The sequence below is a fragment of the Cetorhinus maximus genome, chromosome 20, assembly GCF_964194155.1.
Source record: "Cetorhinus maximus chromosome 20, sCetMax3.hap1.1, whole genome shotgun sequence".
Lineage (NCBI taxonomy): Eukaryota > Metazoa > Chordata > Chondrichthyes > Lamniformes > Cetorhinidae > Cetorhinus > Cetorhinus maximus.
Genome location: NC_135898.1, coordinates 47,863,587 through 47,886,606, shown reverse-complemented (window position 1 = coordinate 47,886,606; position 23,020 = coordinate 47,863,587). Strand labels below are relative to the sequence as shown.

At 43.4% G+C, this 23,020-nt stretch overlaps 1 protein-coding gene across 1 annotated transcript in view; it reads left to right on the top strand.

Moving 5' to 3' along the window:
* The first annotated feature begins 3,059 nt into the window (after positions 1–3,059).
* Positions 3,060–23,020, top strand: part of slc35g1 (solute carrier family 35 member G1) — a 45,401-nt gene continuing 25,440 nt past the window's right edge. Inside the window, exon 1 of the mRNA XM_078566006.1 lies at positions 3,060–3,446. Coding sequence (XP_078422132.1) covers positions 3,188–3,446 — 259 coding nt within the window. The 5' untranslated portion in view covers positions 3,060–3,187. The remainder of the gene's footprint in view (positions 3,447–23,020) is intronic.

Genomic DNA, 23,020 nt, shown 5'->3' with positions numbered 1-23,020 from the left:
CAGATTTAATAAGGGAGCTTAAGGTGAAGGAACCCTTAGGAGGAAGTAACCTTAAAATGATAGAATTTACCCTGCAATTTGAGAGGAAAAAGCTGGAATCAGATGTAATGGTATTACAGTTGAATAAAGGCAACTACAGAGGCATGAGGGAGGAGTTGGCCAGAATTCACTGGGAGATGAGCCTAGCAGGAAAGACAGTGGAACAGCAATGGCAGGAGTTTCTGGGAGTAATTTGGGAGACATAGCAAAAATTCATCCCTAGGAAGAAGAAGCATACTAAAGGGAGGACGAGGCAACCATGGCTGACAAGGGAAGTCAGGGACGGCATAAAAGCTAAAGAGAAAGCATACAATGCGGTGAAGAGCAGTGGGAAACCAGGGCATTGGGAAGCCTACAAAGACCAACAGAGGACAACTAAAAAAGAAATAACGAGGGAGAAGATTAAATATGAGAGTAAACTAGCCAGTAATATAAAAAAGATTGCAAGAGATTTTTTAGATATATAAAGGATAAGAGAGAGGCAAAAGTGGACATTGGGCCGCTGGAAAATGACGCTGGAGAAGTAGTAGTGGGGAACAAAGAAGTGGCGGAGGAACTGAATAGGTACTTTGCGTCAGTCTTCACAGTGGAAGACATGAGTGACATCCCCAAAGTTCAAGCGAGTCGGGGGGCAGAGGTGAGTATGGTGGCCATTACCAAGGAGAAGGTGCTAGGAAAACTGAAAGGTCTGAAGGTGGATAAATCACCTGGACCAGATGGATTACACCCCAGAGTTCTGAAGGAGATAGCTGAAGAGATAGTGGAGGCTTTAGTGGTGATCTTTCAGGAATCACTCGAGTCAGGGAGCGTCCCAGAGGAATGGAAAATCGCTAATGTAGCCCCCCAGTTTAAGAAGGGAGTGAGGCAAAAGATGAGAAATTACAGGCCGATTAGCCTGACCTCAGTCGTTGGTAAGATTTTAGAGTCCATTATTAAGGATGAGATTTCAGAATACTTGGAAGTGCATGGTAAAATAGGGCAAAGTCAGCATGGTTTCATCAAGGGGAGGTCATGCCTGACAAATCTGTTCGAATTCTTTGAGGAGGTAACGAGTAGGTTAGACAAAGGAGAGCCAATGGATGTTATCTACTTGGACTTCCAGAAGGCCTTTGACAAAGTGCCACACAGCAGGCTGCACAGTAAAATAAGAGCCCATGGTGTTAGAGGCAAGGTACTAGCATGGATAGAAGATTGGCTGTCTGGCAGGAGGCAGAGAGTGGGGATATGGGGGTCCTTCTCAGGATGGCGGCCGGTGACTAGTGAAGTTCCGCAGGGGTCAGTGTTGGGACCACAACTTTTCACTTTATACATTAATGATCTAGATGAAGGAACTGAGGGCATCCTGGCTAAGTTTGTAGATGATACAAAGATAGGAGGATGGACAGGTGATATTGAGGAGGCAGGGAGGCTGCAGAAGGATTTGGACAGGTTAGGAGAATGGGCAAAGAAGTGGCAGATGGAATACAATGTGGGGAAGTGTGAGGTCATGCACTTTGGTAGGAAGAATAGAGGCATAGACTATTTTCTAAATGGGGAGAGAATTCAGAAATCTGGAGTGCAAAGGTACTTGGGAGTCCTAGTCCAGGATTCTCTTAAGGTTAACTTGCAGGTTGAGTCGGTAGTTAGGAAGGCAAATGCAATGTTGGCATTTATTTTGAGAGGACTAGAATATAAAAGCAGGGATGTGCTGCTGAGGCTTTCTAAGGCTCTGGTCAGACCACATTTAGAATATTGTGAGCAATTTTGGGCTCCGTTTCTCAGGAAGGATGTGCTGGCCCTGGAGCGGGTCCAGAGGAGGTTCACAAGAACGATCCCAAGAATGAATGGCTTAACATATGAGGAACATTTGAGGACTCTGGGTCTATACTCGATGGAGTTTAGAAGGATGAGGGGGGATCTGATTGAAACTTACAGAATACTGAAAGGCCTGAATAGAGTGGACGTGGGGAAGATGTTTCCATTAGTAGGAGAGACGAGGACACGAAGGCACAGCCTCAGAGTAAAGGAAAGACCTTTTAGAACAGAGATGAGGAGAAACTCCTTTAGCCAGAGAGTGGTGAATCTATGGAATTCATTGCCACAGAAGGCTGTGGAGGCCAGGTCATTGAGTGTATTTAAGACCGAGATAGATAGGTTCTTGATTGGTAAGGGGATCAAAGGTTACGGGGAGAAGGCGGGAGAATGGGGTTGAGAAACTTGTCAGCCATGATTGAATGGCAGAGCAGACTCGATGGGCCGAATGGCCTAATTTCTGCTCCTACGTCTTATGGTCTTCTTCCAGTGCAAAGAGTTGTCCCTGACCGAGTGTTGCAGACTGGCACATTCCAAGGTCCAGGACTACGTGCTAGAGAGATGCACTAAAGCTTGGGCCAGCCGCCGCAAAGGTGCAATGGGGAACAGTCGCTGTCTAAGATCTTTCTGCCATAATGCACCGAGGGGCTGGGAATTGTATAGACCCCTCAGGCTGCACGACTCACGATAAATGTCTGTCGCGAACACTAAATGTATTATGGTTGTATTGAAGCACCTCAGAGTGCACCATGATGTATGGCGATAACTCCAATCCCATTGCACTGTCCGACTGACTGTCTGTAATGACCATACTGAAATGACTGTACTATTCATTGATTGTATTGACGCACCTTGTGATCCATGCGTAAAAGTTGAACATGATTGCACTTTTTGTGATGGCCATTTGGAAATGTTTTGTAATGTTCTTTCAGATCTTTTATGAATAAAGTCTTATTTCCCCCCCCCCCCCAAAAAAAATGGAATAATAAAGCTAAAAATTGACTGAGGAAGCATATCCTGGTGCAGTGGCACAATTCCAACTCTTAATTTGAGGCTGTCCATGGATTTGAATGCCCTTTATTATTTCCATTTCTGTTTCTCCCATGTATTTAACTTGTGCATTTCCATTTATGGGCCCGGCTTCCTCCGGCCGGCCGGCCCTCCCTCAGCGTCGTGCAATCAGGAGCCATTTTGTTGTGAAGCACCGCCTCCTTCCCCCCTCCCGCCCCGAGCCCGACAGTTAACGGCGGGTGGGATCGCCAGGCAAGCCTTATTCCATCGGAGAACAGGACAGAGCTCAGGGCAGTTGAGCAAGCTGGGAGTGTTGTGGAGGGGATGAAGGCGCGTGCTGTTTGAAATGAGCGTTCATCATAGCGCAGAGGAAGAGGAGGAGGACGAGAGGGATAATATTGTTGTTATTGGTTCCGGGCCTGAGCCGCATGCATTTGAAAAGCCCAGGAGCGAAGCCGCTCGTCCCGAGTGTAATGGGACCTCGGACACAGGGCACCGAGCGGCATCAATAAAATGCTTCAACTTCACTTACTGTAAGTCTCAGAGAGTCAAAGACTCAGTTGATGAGCGAAACCCGCCAGGTGTTAGTGAGGAAAGCCCGCCAGGTACTGTTTCTCTTTTTTTCATTTTATTCTTTCTTTTAGATGTAACCTTTGTGTATATATATATATATATTTTTAAAAGAGATAAACGCACTGTTTTAGTGCTCAGGTTATTTTAGGGATGTTGACTTCTACATCTCACAATGACTAGGCAAAATGTTTTGCATTTTGGCAATGAACCATGAATTTCATGATGTGCAAAGAGTCTTTGAGGATTAGGTTACCAGCTTGCTGTGGGGATTGCTAATGCTCAGAAGAACACGTTTGTAATGTCACTAACATTAAAATACTCCTGTAGCTTCCTGCGTTTGAAGGGAGCCCAAATCACTTCTTGTCTTATCATTCCTCCTCCCTGCACTCTTTCCCTCTTATATATTTTTTCCTCTTATATATTTTTTCTTCTCAGATACAGAGTTAAGCTCCCTCTAAAGTGTTTGGCCAGCAGGTGCTTGATCTGTATTCAGGATTTAATGACCCACCTTTCCCTATTCATTCCGTTATTAGAGTGACTGCTGGGAGCACAATTGCCCCACAGTTCATAACTCTTTTTGCACTTTTCTGTCTGTGTGGAGGGACCTCTCTCCAAATTCTAAAAGCTTCCTCAGGACATCCGTCAGAATGTTTGAAAGGCTGTCAACTACTGAATGGAAAATACTGCCTTCATTATAAAAAAAAACAGGTTTTGTTAGTACACTACTGCAACAACTTTATGTTCATAACATTTTTGTTTTGGATTTCCAGCATCTGCAGTTTTTTGCTTTTAACTTTATGTTCATCTTCTAAGGCATGACAAAAAATGTAACCAACAAATGGGATCAAGTCAAAGGGAGATGTATTAGCAGGGGTGGATAAAAACTTGGCCAAAGAGGTGGGTTTTAAGGTGGGCTTAAAAGAAGGCGGAGAACAGGAAATTTTGGAAAACCCACAACCTTCTGATTCAGAGGTGGGAATGCTACCAACTGAGTCATGGCTGACACCTAGGATGGAATTCCAGAGCACAAGGCTGAGGTGACTGACAGCGCAGCTGCCACTAGTGGGGCAAAGGGGAAGGGGAGATGCAGAAGGCCCCAAAGGCAAACAAACTTAGTGTTTGTGAGTGAGTGGTGGGCTGGGGGCTTTGTTGTAGGACTGGAAGAGTTTAAAGAGATGGGGAGTGATGAGGCATTAAACGGATTTATCAAAGGAAAGGATGGGAATTTAAAATTTGAGTAATAGGGGAATGGAGCCAATATGAGTCAATGAGGACAGTGGTGATGTCCTCTGTCAAAGGCACTATATAAATGCAAGTTGCTGTTGACGAGTGAGCAGGACTTTCTGCTGAATAGGATACAGGCAGCAGAGTTTTGGGTGAGCTGGACTTGTATGGAGAGTGAAGGATGGGAGTCCAGAAGATCATTGGAATAATCGAGTCTGGAGCTGACAAAAGCTGTAGACAAGAATTTCAGTTGCAGGTAGGCTGAAGTAGGGATGGAAGGAGGCAATGAGTTGGAAGTAGGAGGTCTTTTTAACGGAAGGGATGTGGGATTTGCTTGGTTGACCAGATAAAGGGGGGTTAAGTGGAAGCAGCAGAAGTATCTGAATAGATGATTTCAGCCTTTGTGTCACAGGAGTCCATGATCTATAAATACTTAAGAGGTGAGAGCAGGGAGATAGGATGGGTTTAAGGAGATGACTGGCGGTGACGATAAGAACTCTGGGATTATCTTTGCTCTCCAGGATGATACTTGATTATAGAATGATCCTGGAGTAGTGGGTGGTTTTAGCAGAGGAAAGTGAGGATTGATAGCACTTGGTGTGTGGTCAAGCCAGACGTGATGGATGGTTAAACCTGATGTGTGCCAGATACACTGAAGTCTGCAACCCTTGGACTTGAGGGAGGGACGAAGAGGCCATAAAAGATGGAATGGCCAGGATGTGTGAGAGTAAAGGAGATATGAGCATCAAAGATAGAGCTGAGAGAATGGTTGAGAAAATCATTGGCTGCAGAAGTATCATGACTATTGGGAGTTTGAAAGCAATTTGAAGAGGATCATTTTTCCAAGGTAAGTTGCAGAAAGAAGTGTGATTGAATGGTGTAGGGGGATGTACATGACAGTGGTCAGAAATGGCCTTGCCTGTGATCGAAGCTTTGGGAAAAGAGGCTATGGGAGCATGTCAATGTCTGATATGGGTAGGAGAGTTTATCATGGAAGAAGAGGTTTGGGGAGCACAGAAGGCGGTAGTGAATTCAGAGATGGGGTGGGGGGGCAGCAAGTGGACCTAAGTTAGAGATTAAAATTTCTATGGCTGAGCAGTTGCTTAGTGCAGAGACTGGAGGAGGAAAGGAATGGCAACATATATGAGGAGCAATCTAGGATAGCTTGGAGAGATAGTAGACAAGGAGGATTTTAATGGAATGATTGGGGGTGAAACAAGTTGAGATGCTTAAAGAAGCTGCTGGTGGAGGAGGGGGAGCAGAGTGGCAGTGCACCTTGGTGATGAGAGCAATGCCATGCATAATAAGGTGATGGACAGCAAAGGACTAGCTTAGAGTGGACAGATATTCTGGAAGAAATGCAGAGAAGGAGGGGTGATTGTTGAATCTAAAGGAGTAGTGGTAAGTGGGATGGGCTGGCTGGGGAGGAGGTTGATGATGTTGACCTCCAACAGAAGGAAAGTCGGCGAAAGAGAGGATGAGACATACGAGATTACTGCTTGAAAGGAGCTGACTGTGAGTGCCTCGATGGGCCTCTCTTGGCATCCTTCAATGGTTCAGAGGGAAACTGTGGGCTTATTCAAGAGGGATTTGAGCCCAGAATGGGCGCAAGGGAGTAGGGAAGGTAGGAGGAGTAGTGTGATTTGAAGGGTCTAAACGTCCCCCGAGAAGGGAGCAATGAAAGGCAGTGTGACCTTGGTGATTAAGAGTAGGCTGGAAAAATGGCCTTAAAGGGACCAAGGGAAGAAAAAGGGGACAGGTTTAATGAGTCTGGAACAACACTAAAAATGTGCATGTGAATGGACGCAAAGGGAATTTGCATAGCATAAACATGATGGAAGTTAGATTAGACATGTCGTGGTGGTAAACCGAGGATCCTATTTCTCCCCTCACCCCCTCACCATCTGCTGTAGTTTAACAATTGTTGCATTTGTGCATACTCAGTACAATAAATGTTACAACACCTATATAACCAAAAGGCACCAAACATTACTGGATCAGCAACTTCAAACACTAAGGCACCACACAAGGCAAGGTTCCTAAATTAGACAGAAGTTGTTCCTTTTCATTGAGAGTCTCCCTCTGTCCCCAGTCTCTAAGTGAGTCTTTCTCTGTCCAGAAATAATGATAGCAAATGAACAGAAGTCTGATTTTCAGGGACCCCCTAGATTGCCCCATGGGCTTTTGTTTGAAAACCTATTTTAAGAATGATCTAAACAGAGCTGCCAGTATTGGTTAGCAAAAACAGAGGTATAAAGATAGCCTTGGCAACTATAGATTTGAGCCTGACGTTTACGGTAAGTAATATAGTTGATGGCATCCAGCGAGAAAGAGAGAGAGAGAGATTAATAGACATCTACACGGGAGATCTAGCCACAAGATTTGAAGGTCAAGATTGATGGAAGCTTCTGTAGTGGATCCAAAATTGGTTAGAGAAAGCAAAATATAGTTGTACTTGCAGATGCACTGACAGAGTTGACTATTGGGGCCTCTTGGGCCATTGTTGATAATGATTTTGAAAAGAAAATTGTTGAAATTCAATGATAACCTGGGTGGCGAGAGAGGTTTAATGTAATGGGGAAGAGGCTGACAAAATATAGCTTAATTAGATCACGACATTGAATTAACAAGCGGGAAATGACATCAATGTTGAGAAATGTAGATTGAGGTTAAAGATATGAATGCAGCTTGGGAGAGTGACCTAAGATACTAGTAGTTAGATTAGTGAAACCACTAATGCTATAAAAAGCTTAGAGTATATTTCACAAGTGATCATACTTTTTAATCACGCATTGGATCAACTACACATCCTGCTCTGACGTTCCTACTGCTCTAAGGAAAATGTTGGCTTTGGAGAGAGCACAGGAAAAGATGACAACCTGGAGTTAAGCTCAAGTTTTGAGCAGATACATAAATCTTGAAAAAAGGTGTGGGAGATTGATTACATTTATTATATTTGAATATTACTATTCAAATATTACTATTTTTTGAATAGTAATTCAAAAAAATTACTATTCTCTTAGTAAAAAAACAATGTTTGATTTCAGTTGCAGACTCTGTGTGGATACCTGTCCAGAAGGTTTATTTGAAGTTGTTTTATACCAGGGATTCTCAAACTGTGAGTCTCTCCCCCCCCACTGCCCCCCCAGTGGGGTCACGATGTAATTTGAGGGTCGTGAGTTCCAAGGCAGCATTGGTTGTCGTGGAGCTCTGATCAAGTGTTGACAGCTTGGTGGGTGTGGCCTAACCAGCCAATCTTTGAGGCCCAATTCCTATTCCAAAAAAGCCAGAGAAAACGTAGGTGTTTCTTATTTAAAAACCTTGCAGTTTAAATAGCCCACTGCTCTCTCAACAACCCTACCCAACCCCCTGCTCTTGAAGCTCACCAAACCACAACCACCACCCTCACCCCCTCCACTCTCACAGCTCTGCACCTTCCCTCCTCATGGCTCTATCCCCCCACTTAGCACACACTCTAGGGTCACAGTGATTTTCAAGCTTGAAAATGGGGTCATGTGGGAAAACGTTTGGGAAGCACTGCTTTATACAGAGGGTGCCATGTGTGTGTGAAATACAATGTCCAGGGCACTAGTGGAGTCAGACTCTGCCAGTAGGTGCAGGAGCTCTGGATGGATGTTTAGTGAGAGAAATGTTGGAGGGGTATGAGTGAATGATGAGCTTAAAAAAAAACCTAAAAACAAACAGCTGAACATTTTCTCCTCAATACATGAGTAAGGCTGGTGATTCCAGATGGATGGGAATAGGGTGATTAGCTTGCTGGCTTAAGTTTGTCATCTGGGGTACTTGACCTCCCAGGTTTCAGTAGTTACCTACCTGATATAGGCAGAAAGCCATAGTCTTCCCTGTTAGGTGCCAGTGAGGGGGAAGCAGTGGTACAATGGTAATGTCATTGGACTAGTAATCCAGAGGCCTGCGCTAATGCTGTGGGGACTCGGGCTTGAATCCCACTGCGGCATCTGGTGCAATTTAAATTCAGCGAATAAATCTGGAATTAAAAAGCTAGTCTTGGTAATAATGATCATGAAACCATTGTCGATTTTCATTTTTAAAAAAACCATCTGGTTCACTGATGTCCTTTTTAGGGAAGGAAGTTTGCCATCTTTGCTTGGTTTGACCTACATGAGACTCTAGACCCAAATCAGACCTCAGAACTAAATCAATGTGGTTGACTCTTAAATGCCATCTGAAATTGGCAAGCAAGCCAAGGTTGTATCAAACCGCCACGAAGTCTACAAAAAGGAATGATACCAGAAACCAGCGTCATCCTCGGCACCAGAAACAGCCCTGCTAACCCTGCAAAGTCCTCCTTGGTAACATCTGGGGGCTTGTGCCAAAATTGGGAGAGCTGTCTCACAGACTAGTCAAGTTGTACTTCAGAATCACACCGTACAATGTCCCAGACACCACCATCACCATCCCTGGATTTGCACTGGCCCACCAACAGGACAGATCCACCAGAGGTGGCCGCACAGTGGTCTACAGTCAGGAAGGAGTTGCCCTGGGAGTTCTCAACATCGACTATGGACCCCATGAAGTCTCATGGAATCAGGTTAAACATGGGGTAAGGAAATCTCCTGCTGATTACCACCTACTGCACCACAGCCTGCTGACCCACTAACCCCCCTCAGCCGATGAAACAGTATTCCTCTATGTTGAACACCACTTGGAGAACTGTGGATGGCAAGGGCATGATGTACTCAGGATGGGGGCCTTCAATGTCCATCACCAAGAGAGGCTTGGTAACACCATTACTGACCGAGCTGGCCAAATTCTCAAGGACATAGCTGGACTGTGGCAGGTGATGAGGCAATAAACAAGAGGGAAAAACATACTTGACCTCGTCCTCACCGATCTACCTGTCGCAGATGCATCTGTCCATGACAGAGTTGGTAGGAGTGACCACCACACAGTCCTTATGGAGACAAAGTCCTGTCTTCATATTGAGGATACCTTCCATCATGTCAGATACCACTACCACCATGCTAATCAACTCAACTAGCAACTCAAAACTGGGCATCCATGACTTGCTGTGGGCCATCAGCAGGAACAGAATTGTATACAACCACAAATCTGTAACCTCATGGCCTGGCATATCCCCCACGGTACCATTACCACCAAGCCAGGGGATTAACCCTGGTTATAGGAGGCAGGAGGGCATGAGAGAAGCAGCACCAGGCAACCTGGTGAAGCTACAACATGGGGCTACTTGCATGCTAAACAGCAGAAGCAGCATGTAATGGACAGAACTAAATGATCTCTTGATCATCAGATCAGATCCAAGCTCTGCAGTCCTGCCACATCCAGTCATGAATGGTGGTGGACAATTAAACAACTCATTGGAGGAGGAGGCTCCTCAATGATAGGGAAGCCCAGTGCAAAAGGCAAGGCTGCAGCATTTGCAACAGTCTCTTCAGCCAGAATTGCCAAGTGGTTGATCCATCTTGGCCTTCTCTGGAGGTCCCCAGCATCATTGATGCCAGTTTTCAGCCAGTTCGATTTGCTCCATGTGATAACAAGAAACAACTAAAGGCACTGGATACTACAAAGGCTATGGGCTCTGACAACGTTCCAGCAATAGTACCCGGGACTTGTGCTCCAGAACTAGCCGCACCCTTAGCCAAGCTGTTCCAGTACAGCTACAACACTAGCATCTACCCTGCAATGTGGAAAACTGCCCATATATGTCCTGTCCACAAAAAGCAGGACAAATCCAACCTGGCCAATTAGTGCCCCATCAGTCTATTCTCGATCATAGGCAAAGTGATGGAAAGGGTCATCAGCAGTGCTATCAAGTGGCACTTGCTCAGAAATGACCTGCTCACTGATACTCAATTTGGGTTTTGTCAGGGTCACTCAGCTCCTGACCTCATTACAGTTTTATGTCCAAATGTGGACAAAAGAGCTGAACTCCCAGAGGTGAGAGTGACTACCCTTAACATCAAGGCAGCATTTGACTGAGTGTGGCATCAAGGAGCCCTAGCAAAACTGAAGTCAAAGGAAATCGGGGGAACACTCTCCACTGGTTGGAGTCATACCTAGCAGAAAGGAAAAATTATTGAGGTTGTTGGAGGTCAGTCATCTCAATCACAGGACAGCACGGCAGGAGCTCCTCAGGGTAGGCCCAGCCATCTTCAGCTGCTTCATCAATGACCACCCCCATCGTAAGATCAGAAGTGTGGATGTTTGCTGCTGATTGCGCAATGTTCAGCATCGATTGTGACTCCTCGGATACTGAAGCAGTCCATGTCCATATGCAGCAAGATCTGGACAACATTCAGGCTTGGGCTGATGTGTGGCATGAATGTTATTTGCCATTTAAGTGCCAGGCAATGATCATCTCCAACGAGAGAGAATCCAACCATCTCTCCTTGACGTTCAATGGCATTACCATTACTCAATCCCCCACTATCTACATCCTGGGGTTACCATTGACCAGAAACTGAACTGGACCAACCATATAAATATTGTGGCTACAAGAGCAGGTCAGAGACTGGGAATTCTGTGGAGAGTAACTCGTCTCCTGTCTACCATCCACAAGACACAGGTCAGGACTGTGATGGAATACTCTTCACTTCACTTGCCTGGCTGAGTGCAGCTCTAACAACAGTCAAGAAGCTGACACCATCCAGGATAAGACAGTCCGTTTGATTGGCATCCCATCCCACCACTTTCAACGTTCACTTCCTCCACCACCATCACACAGTGGCAGCAGTGTGTACCATCTTCAGGATGCACTGAAACAACTCACCAAGACTTCTTTAATAGCACCTTCCAAAACCCTACCACGTAGGAGGACAAGGGCAGCAAATGTATGGGAACACTACCACCTGGAAAATCCCTTCCATGCTGCACACCATCCTGACTTGGAAATATATCGCTGTTCCTTCACTGTCACTGGCTCAAAACCCTGGAACTCCCTCCCAAATAGCACTGTGGGTGTACCTACACCACATAGAGCGGTTCAAGAAGGCAGCTCACCACCATCACCACCACCACCTCCAGGGCAATTTGGGTTGGGCAATAAAAATACTGGTCTAACCAGTGACACCAATGTCCCATGAAAGAATAAAAAGCTTTAAAATGCAGTCAAGGTTCTAATAATGTAAAAGAACTTGATATGCATCTTTTTATGATTTTGTAATTGTGCCACACCTGTTATACACGTTCAACACCTTCTACTTATTTATACTTTTTTTTTTAAAAGGACTAAGGCATTTCACAGGTGAATTATCATACAAAATTTGACAGGGCCACCATAAGAGATATGTTAGACAGGTGTTGGATTTGAACTCTAAGCTAGAACCCCAGAGTAAGAAATTTCTAACTACATTGGCAAAAAATGACAATCACTAATTTAGAATGCAAATTAACAAGGCTTACTGAACAATAAGGATTGACGCTTAATTCATTAGCTGAGGCATGGCATGATACACAAGTTCAACACGTGTTAGACTGTCTTTCCCATGGATCCTGGGACTTCTGGAAGCTTCTATTGGTTCCTTGAACCTAATCTCTTGACTCACACTGTCCTCTGAGATTTTGGCTTAGCCAACTTAACTCCGAAGAGTCGTACAAATCCGTTTGCAGCTTTTTGGTTTCAACTCCAGTGGATCCTTTTCCAACCCACAGGAGCCTGGCATGATTGGTATCTTGCTGCTAAAAACCCAACTTGTTCACTAATATACTGTGTGGAAGGGAGCCTGCCTCTCCTCTGCCCATGGCAGGGTGTAATTCCAGGCCCTCATTATATGGCTGATTTTTAATGCCTTCTAGGCCAGCAGGGATGGATAACAAAGTTCTGCCTTATTGTTGTCATGTACCAGGAACAAATTCAAGAAATAATTCTTGCTGCACCACTCCCTCAGTTATCCCCAGAAAACTGCAGAAATCTAGGTATGTGCAGAATTAAAACAAACAAATGTGAATGAGAGAAAATGCTTGTAAATTGAACCCCCCCATCCTAGGCAATGAGAAAAAAATAGAAGCTGTGGGCAATCGATGTGTAAATGAGGCTTGAATCAGCAAAATATTGCAGATGTTGGAATTCAAAAACAAAGTGCTGGATATACTCAGCAGGTCAGGCAGCATTTGTGGAGAGAGAGAGAAAGAATTAATGTTTCAGGTCAATGGCCTTTGGTCAGTTCTGCTGCAGGCTCATTGAACTGAAACATTAACTATTTCTCTTTCCACAGGTGCAGACTTTAAATAATTGTCAAAAAGTCAAGATTTATAAATCAGGCATAACCGCTTCTGACATCCCAAGCTTTATTTCTTGAAGGTGCTCAGATGAAATTCTCACAGGGTCATTAATCCCAATTCGTGTTTGTGCTTTAGTCGGCACCAAATATAAAACAAACTTCCTTCATTATCAGAAGATTTGAACATTACTCATGAAAGCCAAGTTTAAATGAGGGCTCATAAAAGGTTGATTATTAACCCTATTAAATTCAATGATACTTGTGCTGTAAGAGAGTGTTTGTTTGAGATCTTTGACAAAGCTGAAAATGCTCCTGAATTGGAAGAATCCAGACAGAGTCAGACAGGATCCATTATTAATGCTGAGCATGACCAACTATCAGTGTTTTTTGCTGTCACTGTTCTGTTGGTCATGTCTGTTCACGAATTTTAAACTTCCTGTGGTGTCGGTCACTTCCCTCAGTCACCCCAGAACACTGTTCAAGTATCTTCTATGCTGCAGGGAACATGTGTTGATCCAGTGTCACCCAGTCAGCATGGGTCATGATGAAGTGATGCATGCCTACTTTCCACTTCCTGTCGGTGAGGTTATGTGAGAGACTGAAGGACAAGTTGTACTGAGATTATGATGCAAGTTGTGGCTCAGTGGTAGCACTTGCACCTCCTGAATCAGAAGGTTCAACTCTCTCTCTGGAGATTTTAATGCATCATCTTGGCTGACGCCAGTGCAGCATTGAGGGAGTGCTGAAATGTCAAGAGTTTCTGTCCATCCCCTCAAATGTGCGTAAAATATCCAAAGGTACTATTTTGGAGAAAAGGAGGGGCATTATTCCCAGTGTCCTGATCAATATTTACCCCTCAACCAACATCACTAAAACAGATTATCTGTGCGTTATCATATTGCTATTTGTGGGATCCCTTGTGTGTAAATAGGCTGCTACATTTTCTATGTTACAATAGTGACTACACATCAATAAAATACTTCATCTGTAAAAATTTGGGACACCTTGGGGTTGTGAAAGGAGTTATAGAAATGAGTGTCTTTTCTTCATGTAAATGTTATGTAGGTGAGATCTGCATCAGTGATTAATGTACAATATGCTCGAGAGAGTCATCTAAATTGTATTAAAGAAGGTGACCCTTAGTGGTTCTTCAGATTGCCGTGGCACAGATTTGAGATATTTTGGCAGCCCCTATCTTGACCTGTTAGTTAGCTTTCAGACATTTTCTCTGGATGTGTATGCTCAGAATTAATCAAAAAGAAACAGGCTGGCTGCACTTTGTGAGAGTTAGGATACGGGCTGCAGAGAGCAAAGTGCCTTTTACCCATCACTCCTGTGCTTGTTAACCTATGTTGGTTCCTGGTTCAGCAATGTCTTGATTTTTAAAAAAATATTCTCATCCTTGTTTTCAAATCTATTAATCCCCTACACCTCTGAGATCTGCGTTCTTCCAAACCTGGTCTCTTGTGCATTCCAGCACTCTATCGGTGTCGTGCCTTCATCAGTCGAGGCTGTAAGCTCTGGAATTTCCCCACACCCTCAAACTTTCTTTCTGCTTAAAACCTACCTCTATGACCAAGCTTTTGGGCACCTACTCTAATATCTCCACTTCTGGCTGGGTGTCAAATTTTGTTAATGTTCCTGTGAAGTGCCTTGGGACATTTTATTATATTAAAGGTCCATATAAATACAAGTTATTGTTACTGTCACCTCTGTCTGAAAATGGAGAGAAACAGAAAAGAAGCAAGGAAAATATTGAATTCAGGAGTTCCCTAGGTCCAACCATCTTCAATGGCTTCATCAATAACCTTCCCTCCATCATAATGTCAGAAGTGGAGATGTTTGCTTATGGTGCAGTTTGCAGCTCAGATAATAGAGCAGTCTATGCTTGTGTGGAATTCAATCTACAACCTTCTGATTCTGAGCCAAGAGTGCTGCCAACTCATCGCTGAAGTCATAATTTCAGTACCACTTGTCTTTAGTGGCTTCAGTGTAACCTCCAGCTACAGGAAGTTGGAAATAGTCATGTGTCACTCTTAAAATCATGGAATAGTTACAGCACAGAAGGCAGCCATCTGGATCGTCATGTCCATGCTGGCTGTTTGCAAGTGCAATTCAACTAATCCCAGCCTCCTGCCTTTTTGCCCGCAGCCCTGCAAATAGTTTTTCTTCGGATTACGCAATTTCCTTTTGAAAGCCAAGATTGAATCTACCTCCACAACCCTCTTAGGCAGTGCATTTCCGATCCTAACCACTTGCTGCATAAAAAGCTTTTCTTCATTATGCCTTTGGTTCTTTTGCCTAACAGCTTTAAATTGGTGTCTTCTGTTTCTTGAGTTGTCTGCCAGTGGGAACTGTTTCTCTCCTACCCTGTCCAGACCCCTCATGACTTGAACATTTCTGTAAAATCTTCTCTCAAGTTTCTCCTGTCTATTCAGGTAACTGAAGTCTCTCATCCCTGGAACCATTCTTGTAAATCTTTTCTGCACCCTCTCTGCTTTCACATCCTTTCTAAAATGTGGTGCCCAGATTGGACATGATAAATTGAGGCTGAGCTAGTGTTTTATAAACATTCACCATAATATCTTCACTTCTGTACTCTATGCTTCTATTTATAAAGCCCAGGATTCCATATGTCTTAGAAACCGCTTTCTCAATCTGCCTTGCCACCTTTAATAATTTAGTGCATGCATGCTTCCAGGACCCTCTGTTCCTGCATCATCTTTAGGATTATACCCTTTATTTAATATTGTGTCTCCTTATTCTCCCTAGCAAAAGCTAGCGCTTCACACTTCGTTGCATTTAAATTTTAATCTGGCAAGTGTTCGCCCTTTTCACCAGTCTGTCTATGTCCATTGACATCTAACATTACCCTCCTCTCAGTTCACAATACTGCCAAGTTTTGAAGTTGTGCTCTGCATCCCAAGTCAAGATCATTAATATAGACCAAAACTCTGTTTCCTATTACTCAGTCAACTTTGTATCCATGCTACCACTGTCCATTTTGGATATTTGTCCGACTGACCATTGTTTTACCCTGGGTTATTGTTTCTAAAAGCTTGCCCGCCACTGAGATTAAACTGACTGGCGTGTAGTTGTTGGGTTTATTCTTGCACCTTTCTTTGAATGAGGGTGTAATAACATTTACAGTTCTCTAGCCCACTAGGCAGCACCTGTGTATCCAGGAATTATGGCCAGTGCCTACGTAATTTCCACTCTTACTTCTCTCAGACCCTCGGATGCATCTCATCCAGCCCTGGTGATTTATCAACTTCAAATACAGCCAGCCTTTCTAATTCCCTCTCTTAATCGATTTTAAGCCCATCCGGTGTCTCAATTATGTCCTCTTTCATTCTGACTTTGGCAGCATTTTCTTCCTTGGTAAAGGCAGATAAAAGTACCTTCGCCATGCCCTCTGCCTCAATATGTCAATCTTTTTGGTCCCTAATCAGCTCAATTTTTCCTTCTATTACCTTTTATTATTTATATATGCCTATGGAAGACTTTTGGATCCCCTTCATATGTTAGCTGCCAACCTCTTCTCATAGTCTCTTTGCACCTCCTTTCTTTTTCCACTCCTCTCTAAACTTCCTATATACTTGAATTCAATATTCAGCCCGGAAGGCTGTAAAGTGCCTAGTCGGAAGATGAGGTGCTGTTCCTCCAGTTTGCGTTGGGCTTCACTGGAACAATAATTTATATAGATTCTTCTTTTCCCACCTATTTCCATTATTTTTAAATCTACAACTAATACCTTGTTAGTCTTTCCACCCCACCCCCACTAGAGCTGTACCTTGAGTGTCCTGCCATCCATTCTTAATTAGCACTTTTCTTAGATAATATCACCACCTTCAACACCTCTTTGATCCTTTTGTCTGTGACATCTTTTGATTATCTGCTCCTATCACTGCTTGCTTGTCCCCACAACCACCCCACCCTCAACTTCTCTCTCCCCCCGCCCCCCACCTTAAACCAGCTTATATTTCACCTCTCTCCTAACTATACTTCAGTTCTGTTGAAGGGTCATGTTGGACTCGAAACGTCAACTCTTTTCTTCTCCACCGATGCTGCCGGACCTGCTGAGTTTTTCCAGGTAATTCTGTTTTTGTCTTGGATTTCCAGCATCCGCAGTAGCTTTTTGTTTTTATTCCTATATACTTAGCCTGGTTCTCACTTGTATCTTCAACCTGCCATGTCATATATATCCTTTTTCTGCTTCTCTTACCTCTCTCTGTCCCTTTTTCATCCAGGGAGTTCTGGCTTTGCTTGTCCTACCTTTACCCCTTGTGGGAATGAATATACCTCGACTGTACCCAAACTATCTCCTCATTAAAGGCAGCCCATTTCCCCATTACAGTTTTACCTGCTAATCATTGATTCAAATTTATTTGGGCCAGATCTGTTCTAACTCACTGAAATTGGCCCTCCTGCTTATTTTTTTACTCTGAATTGTTCTTTGTCCTTTTCCATAGTTAACCTAAACTTTATGATACAATATTCACTGTTCACTAAGTGTTTCCCTACTGACACTTGATTCACTTGGCCCTACTCAGGCCCCAAAATTAGATCTAGCAATGCCTGTTTCCTCTTTAAGCAGGCAACATACTGATCTAGAAAATTCCCCTGAACAAACTTCAGAATCATCTTTGCTTTTTATACTATTAATATCGTTGTATATTAGAGTAGTGTCATGAAGATGTGCTTTATGCCAAATAATTTTTAATCCACTTGCTAGAAACATGAATTGAACTTCTAAAAACAGACTTTTTAAAACATAAAATTAAGTGACTTGAACTCTCAGCCATGGTGGCTATCTAATTAGCATTACTGTACTTTCCAAATTCCAACCTCATTGAGATTGGTACAGCATGTCTGCAAAACCCAACAAAGACAATGACCTCAAAAGAATGTGAATGAATCCTATTCCCTATTCCGTTGACACAATGATGGGATATTCAACTGAGTGCAGATGAAGATTCCCCCTTTTCCTCTCTTTCTCCCTCTCCACCCACCCCAGGCTCTTGTTAATCTTATCACACTTCGTGCAATCACATTCATGCATTGTAAACCTAATTTAGACCTTATTGCATTCCTTCTTAATATAACCCTTCATAATATTTCTTACTTTAGTGCTAACCACCTCCCTCAATTCTACACCTTGTTTTTACTTCATAATTTTACATATCGGTTCCCATCTCTACCAATTTGTTTGAACTCTCTCCCAATAGGACTAGCAAACTGCCCCAGAAAGACATTTGTCCCAGCTCTGTTGAGGTGCAATCTGTCCATCATGTACAGGCCCCAGCTCCTCCAGAACCATTCCAAATGTTCCAAGGATCTAAAGCCCCCCTCCTTGTTCTGTTTCTCTAGCCATGCAGTAATTTGCTCTCTCCTCCCATTTCTATTCTCACAAGCAGAAGGTGCTGGAATAAACCAGGGATTGCTACCTTTTGAGGTCCTGCTTACTAGCTAACTAAATTCAGCCTGGAGTTGTTGGTCCCTCTTTCTATCTATGCTGTTGGTACTGATATGGTCCATAATTGCTGCTTGTGCATCCTATCCCTATGGCCTCATGCAGGAACCAGCCAGATGGGTGGCTTTGCATCAACACATGTTCTCTGTAATGTGGAAGATATTTGAGCAGCGTTCTGAGCTGATTGAGGGAAGTGAGCAGGCTACAGAAGAAGTTTAAATCGAATGCTCATGAACAGACAGGACCTACAGATCGTCGACAGTGAGGAACACTGACAATTGGTTGTGATCAGTGTTAATGATAAATCCTGTCTGACTATCTGGATTCTTCCACTTCAGGAGCATTTTCCAGCTTTGTAAAATATATCAAACGTTCTCTTGCAGCACAACTATCATTGAATTTAATAGACATTGTTGAGGGTTAATCATCAACTTTTTATGAGCCCTCATTTAAACTTGGCTTTCCAGAGCAATGTTCAAATCTTCTGAAAATGAAATAAGTTTGTTTTATATTTGGTGCTGACCAAAGCACAACTGAATTGGGATTAATGACCATGTGAGACTTTTATCTGAGCATTAGTGTCACCTTCAAGAAATTAAGCTCAGGATGTTAGAAGCGATTATGCCTGTGTTTATAATCCTGACTTTTTGATAATCTCATCTTTATTTAAAGCCTGCACCTATGGAAAGAGAAACAGTTAATGTTTCAGTTCAATGAGCTTCCTGCAGAACTGGCAAAAGGCCATTGACTTGAAACATTAACTCTTTCTCTCTCTCCATAGATGCTGTCTGACCTGCTGAGTATTTCCAGCACTTTGTTTTTAGTTCAGAATTCCAACATCTGCAGTATTTTGCTGATTCAAAGCCTCATTGACACATTGCCCACAGCTTGTATTTTCTTCTCATTGCCTAGGATATGTTCAACTTATAAGCATTTTCTCTTACTCATTACATTTGTTTGATTTAATTCTCTTCCATTGTGATAGTCCAGAATCCTGTTGTGTTATTATGAGATGAACACTTGTATTTAAAAGTGAATTTTAATCTTTGGGAGGAATCTGACCATGCCTGAGGCTCTGTAATATTGGGCTGAATCATCTGAGGAGTGGCGATCACCATTGGATTGTTACTCTGATCCCACGCCGGAGCTCCGCATTCCTGGCCCAGACTTTTGAACCGTGCCTTTTCAGAAATACAAAGCTTACCTATTTTGGGAGCCTTTCCTCGTAGTGCAGGAACGTTGGGAGAAGCCAAACCATGCCCCATTTTTATGGCAATAACTGCCATATTTTGATAAGTCTTAATTTACCAACAGAATGAAAAGCTTTGGGGCATATGAATAGCTTTTCAGTTTGTTAGTGAATGAGTGTGAGTGAGGTAAGTGGATAGGATAGTAAAGTGGTAGGGTGCCAACTAGGTGGCAGGAGGCAGGGTGAGTCGGGTAGCGGGATGGATAGGGTCAGTATGGTGGCAGGATTGGTAGGGTGCCACTGGGTAGGGTGTTAAGTGGCAGGGTGGGTAGAGTGGCACTGGGTGAGGTGGGTAGGTAGGGTGACAGCTTGGTAGGGTGGTAGGTAGTCAGCTGAGTAGGGTGCTAGCTGGGTGGGGTGGTAGGTGACAAGGTGGATAAGCTGTCAGCTGGGTAGGGTGGTAGGTTGAAGGGTGGTTAGGTGTCAGCTGGGCAGGAGGGGTGTGGTGGTTGGGTCATAGTGGGGGGGAGTCGGAGGGTTGGGGTGAGTCGGGGTGGGGGAGGTTTCAGTGGGGAGTCGAGTTGATGGAGCGGGGTCGGATCAGTTGTACAGATACCCAGGAGTTAGATGTGTCTTTTTCTCTAATATTTCTTGAGTAACTATCCAGGTAAGTAAGTTGGAATCCTCCTGAGGTTTCTGACTCTTACTCAGAGTTGGAAACTTTCAGAGGGTTCTGGATGCAGGGGAGCCACCCATCAGAAGTTGAAACTTCCTGGGCAATTCCCACAGAGTCCTTGCATTGGAACTTCCAAGGGGGTCTCCAGGTGCACCTTCTGGGGTATGCCCAGGGTACAACCATCTGAAGAATGGAAGATCTGGACCAATGTGTAGTGACTAGTTTCTCCAATATCTTTTTATTCAGCTATACCCAGGTATGGTTAAAGACATTGCTCCCAGTTTGTGGGAATCAGATTCACATTTATTGGGGCAGTGATTTTAATTTTTTTTTTTGAAGGGCAATGCTGCGTAGAAGAATCTGTGTCTGGCAGTTCAGCAATTTCACTTTACTCACCTGCAGTTGGAGGCCTTCACTATGAGTCAGCATGGGAGCCATCTAATTGTGTTGCTACACATACCTAGATTTCTGCAGTGTTCTGGAGGAAACTGAGGGGATCAATGTGTTGTAGGGTGTTGGTTACAGTTCAGTAGGTCTGAAGTTTTCGTAGTCATACGTAGGTGAACTGTAAGTCTTTACTGACTCAGAACTATTCACAAATGTACAGTAAAGGGTACAAGCTGTCTCCACGCTTGCTAGTACACATAGCTCTGTCCAACACTAGACTGACCCTGGGTGCGGGTCATGTGCTATCTTACATCACCGGGGTGGGGGGGGTACTGTACTCAGTACCATGTTAACCCTATGTGTGCCAGACCTTTATACTTCAGAACGCAGGAAGAATTATTCTTGAATTTGTTGGCATCAAAGCAGCATTTTGTGGACCATCCCTTCTCGCCCTGAAGGCATTAAGAACCAGCCACATAGTGAGAACCTGGAATCACACACTGACATAGGCAGAGAAAAGGCAGTTTCCATTTCCCAAAGGACATTAATGAACATGCTGTTTTTTAGTAGCAAGATACCAGTCACTCCCTAATCATTTTTCCCTGAGCTGAAGTCCCAGATGTACTGAATTCAGTTTAGTGTTGCTTTTTGTCATGTTGGATGTAAACCCACAACCTCCAGTTGCTAGTCCAGTAGCATAACCACTTGGCTGCTGACCCTGTATGATGACGTTTGTAGCCCAAAGCGATTTTAATTGACATATTGATGGTGAACAGAACCTGTGAAATGCTGACGGTGTGTGACTATGATGTAGTCTGATCTGTCATGTCCATAAAACATGAAAAAAATTATAAATTGTTTGAATCAAACCGTAATTTTTGCTTATTTAAAAATGGGCTTTGCTGGACCAAAAACAGCTGCTACAGGTCACGTGATTTGAAAGTTGGCTATAGTTCTGGAAACTTCCAACATTAATTACAGGACAAAGCTCAACCCTCATCCTTGTGGAATCTCTCACCTGTCATTGTGTGGACCCGTTACAATCAACAAAACAAGGGAGCAAGCAGACGGTCTGTCTCAATTTAACAGAGAGAGCCAGTGGAACTCATTATACATGATTTTTGACCCAGTGATAATGAAGGAACGGCAATATAGTTCCAAGTCAGGATGGTGGAAATGGGCAAAGTCACATGACCTAAGCTCCTCTGGCCTAAAAGTTTTAATGCTGAATTCTTGGAATCCAGCCTGTCAACGTCAAAGCTGGACTCCAGGCTGACAACAAAGCTTGCCTCAAGCCTAACCCTTCTCAAAGCTTGGTTCTTTGGAAGGTTCCTGCCATCACCCTCGGAGTGGACCAAGTCTCTGGATACCAACATCATCTTGCTGCATCATCACCAACTTTGAAGGAATTCGGCAACTTGTGCTTTCAGCTAGCTGAGCCTGCCTGAACTTTAACTCCTTTTGTGAAGGAACCATCACTGGACTCTGACATTCATGTGAATTAATATCCATGTCTTTGTTTTTTCTTCTTTGTTCTGTTATTCCTAGTTGTAAAACTCTTCTTTCCTATCCCCTTCTTGTGTGTTTGTGTGCGCATGTAGTTGCGACAGTTGTCTCCCAGGTTTGAATGAATGAATAAACATTTCATCCTAAAGAGAGTTTGCTGCGAGTCACTTTAAAATTGACTTCACAAACTGAGGGTTTGGGGCAATATGCCACAGCCTATTTCAAAAGTTTAAACAGCTCTGCTTACAGACAGACAGCAAGAAAATAAAGGAGTTTGGTTTGCTCCTGTTACAACAAAATTAAAATTGAAGGTTGGAAATCCTTCCTAAATACTTCCGTATAAAATCCTACTCAAGCCCAAATTTCCTCATCCTTAAGGAGTATTGAATATAAACTTAAGCTTTCCGGCATTGTATGAATTATTGAGCAACATTTCATATTTGATTCAGAATAGAATTTACCAGAACAGACGGTGGAAGTGAATGTTTGCCTATGCAGCGTCAAGTCTAAGCATTGATATTGCTGCTTTTACAAGGAGTTCCTGCTTGTCAATGATATTCTGGTATCTTGTGAGTTGTGGAAATCCACAATGCTTAGCTTAAAATGAACTATGTATGAATGCTTTCAAAATCTTAACATAATAGATGCACTGTTATAACCATTTTTTAATTTCAGAGTTGTATTAAGAACGAAAATCTTTGGGCATACAGGTCCTTTTTTGAAATGGAAATTAAACAGGAAGTGTTCAAACATAGCTTTAGAAATTGCAGTCTGCTTCCACTGTCACTTTGGATATTGCACCTGCTCTAAGTTTTGTATCAAAAGTGTCAGAATTTCTGTCCAAAACTGATCCAACCTACCTTGTAAATTAATAATCGTACCTTATACATGATTCTGTTACTCATGCTCATTCCCAACCTTGAGAACAGTGT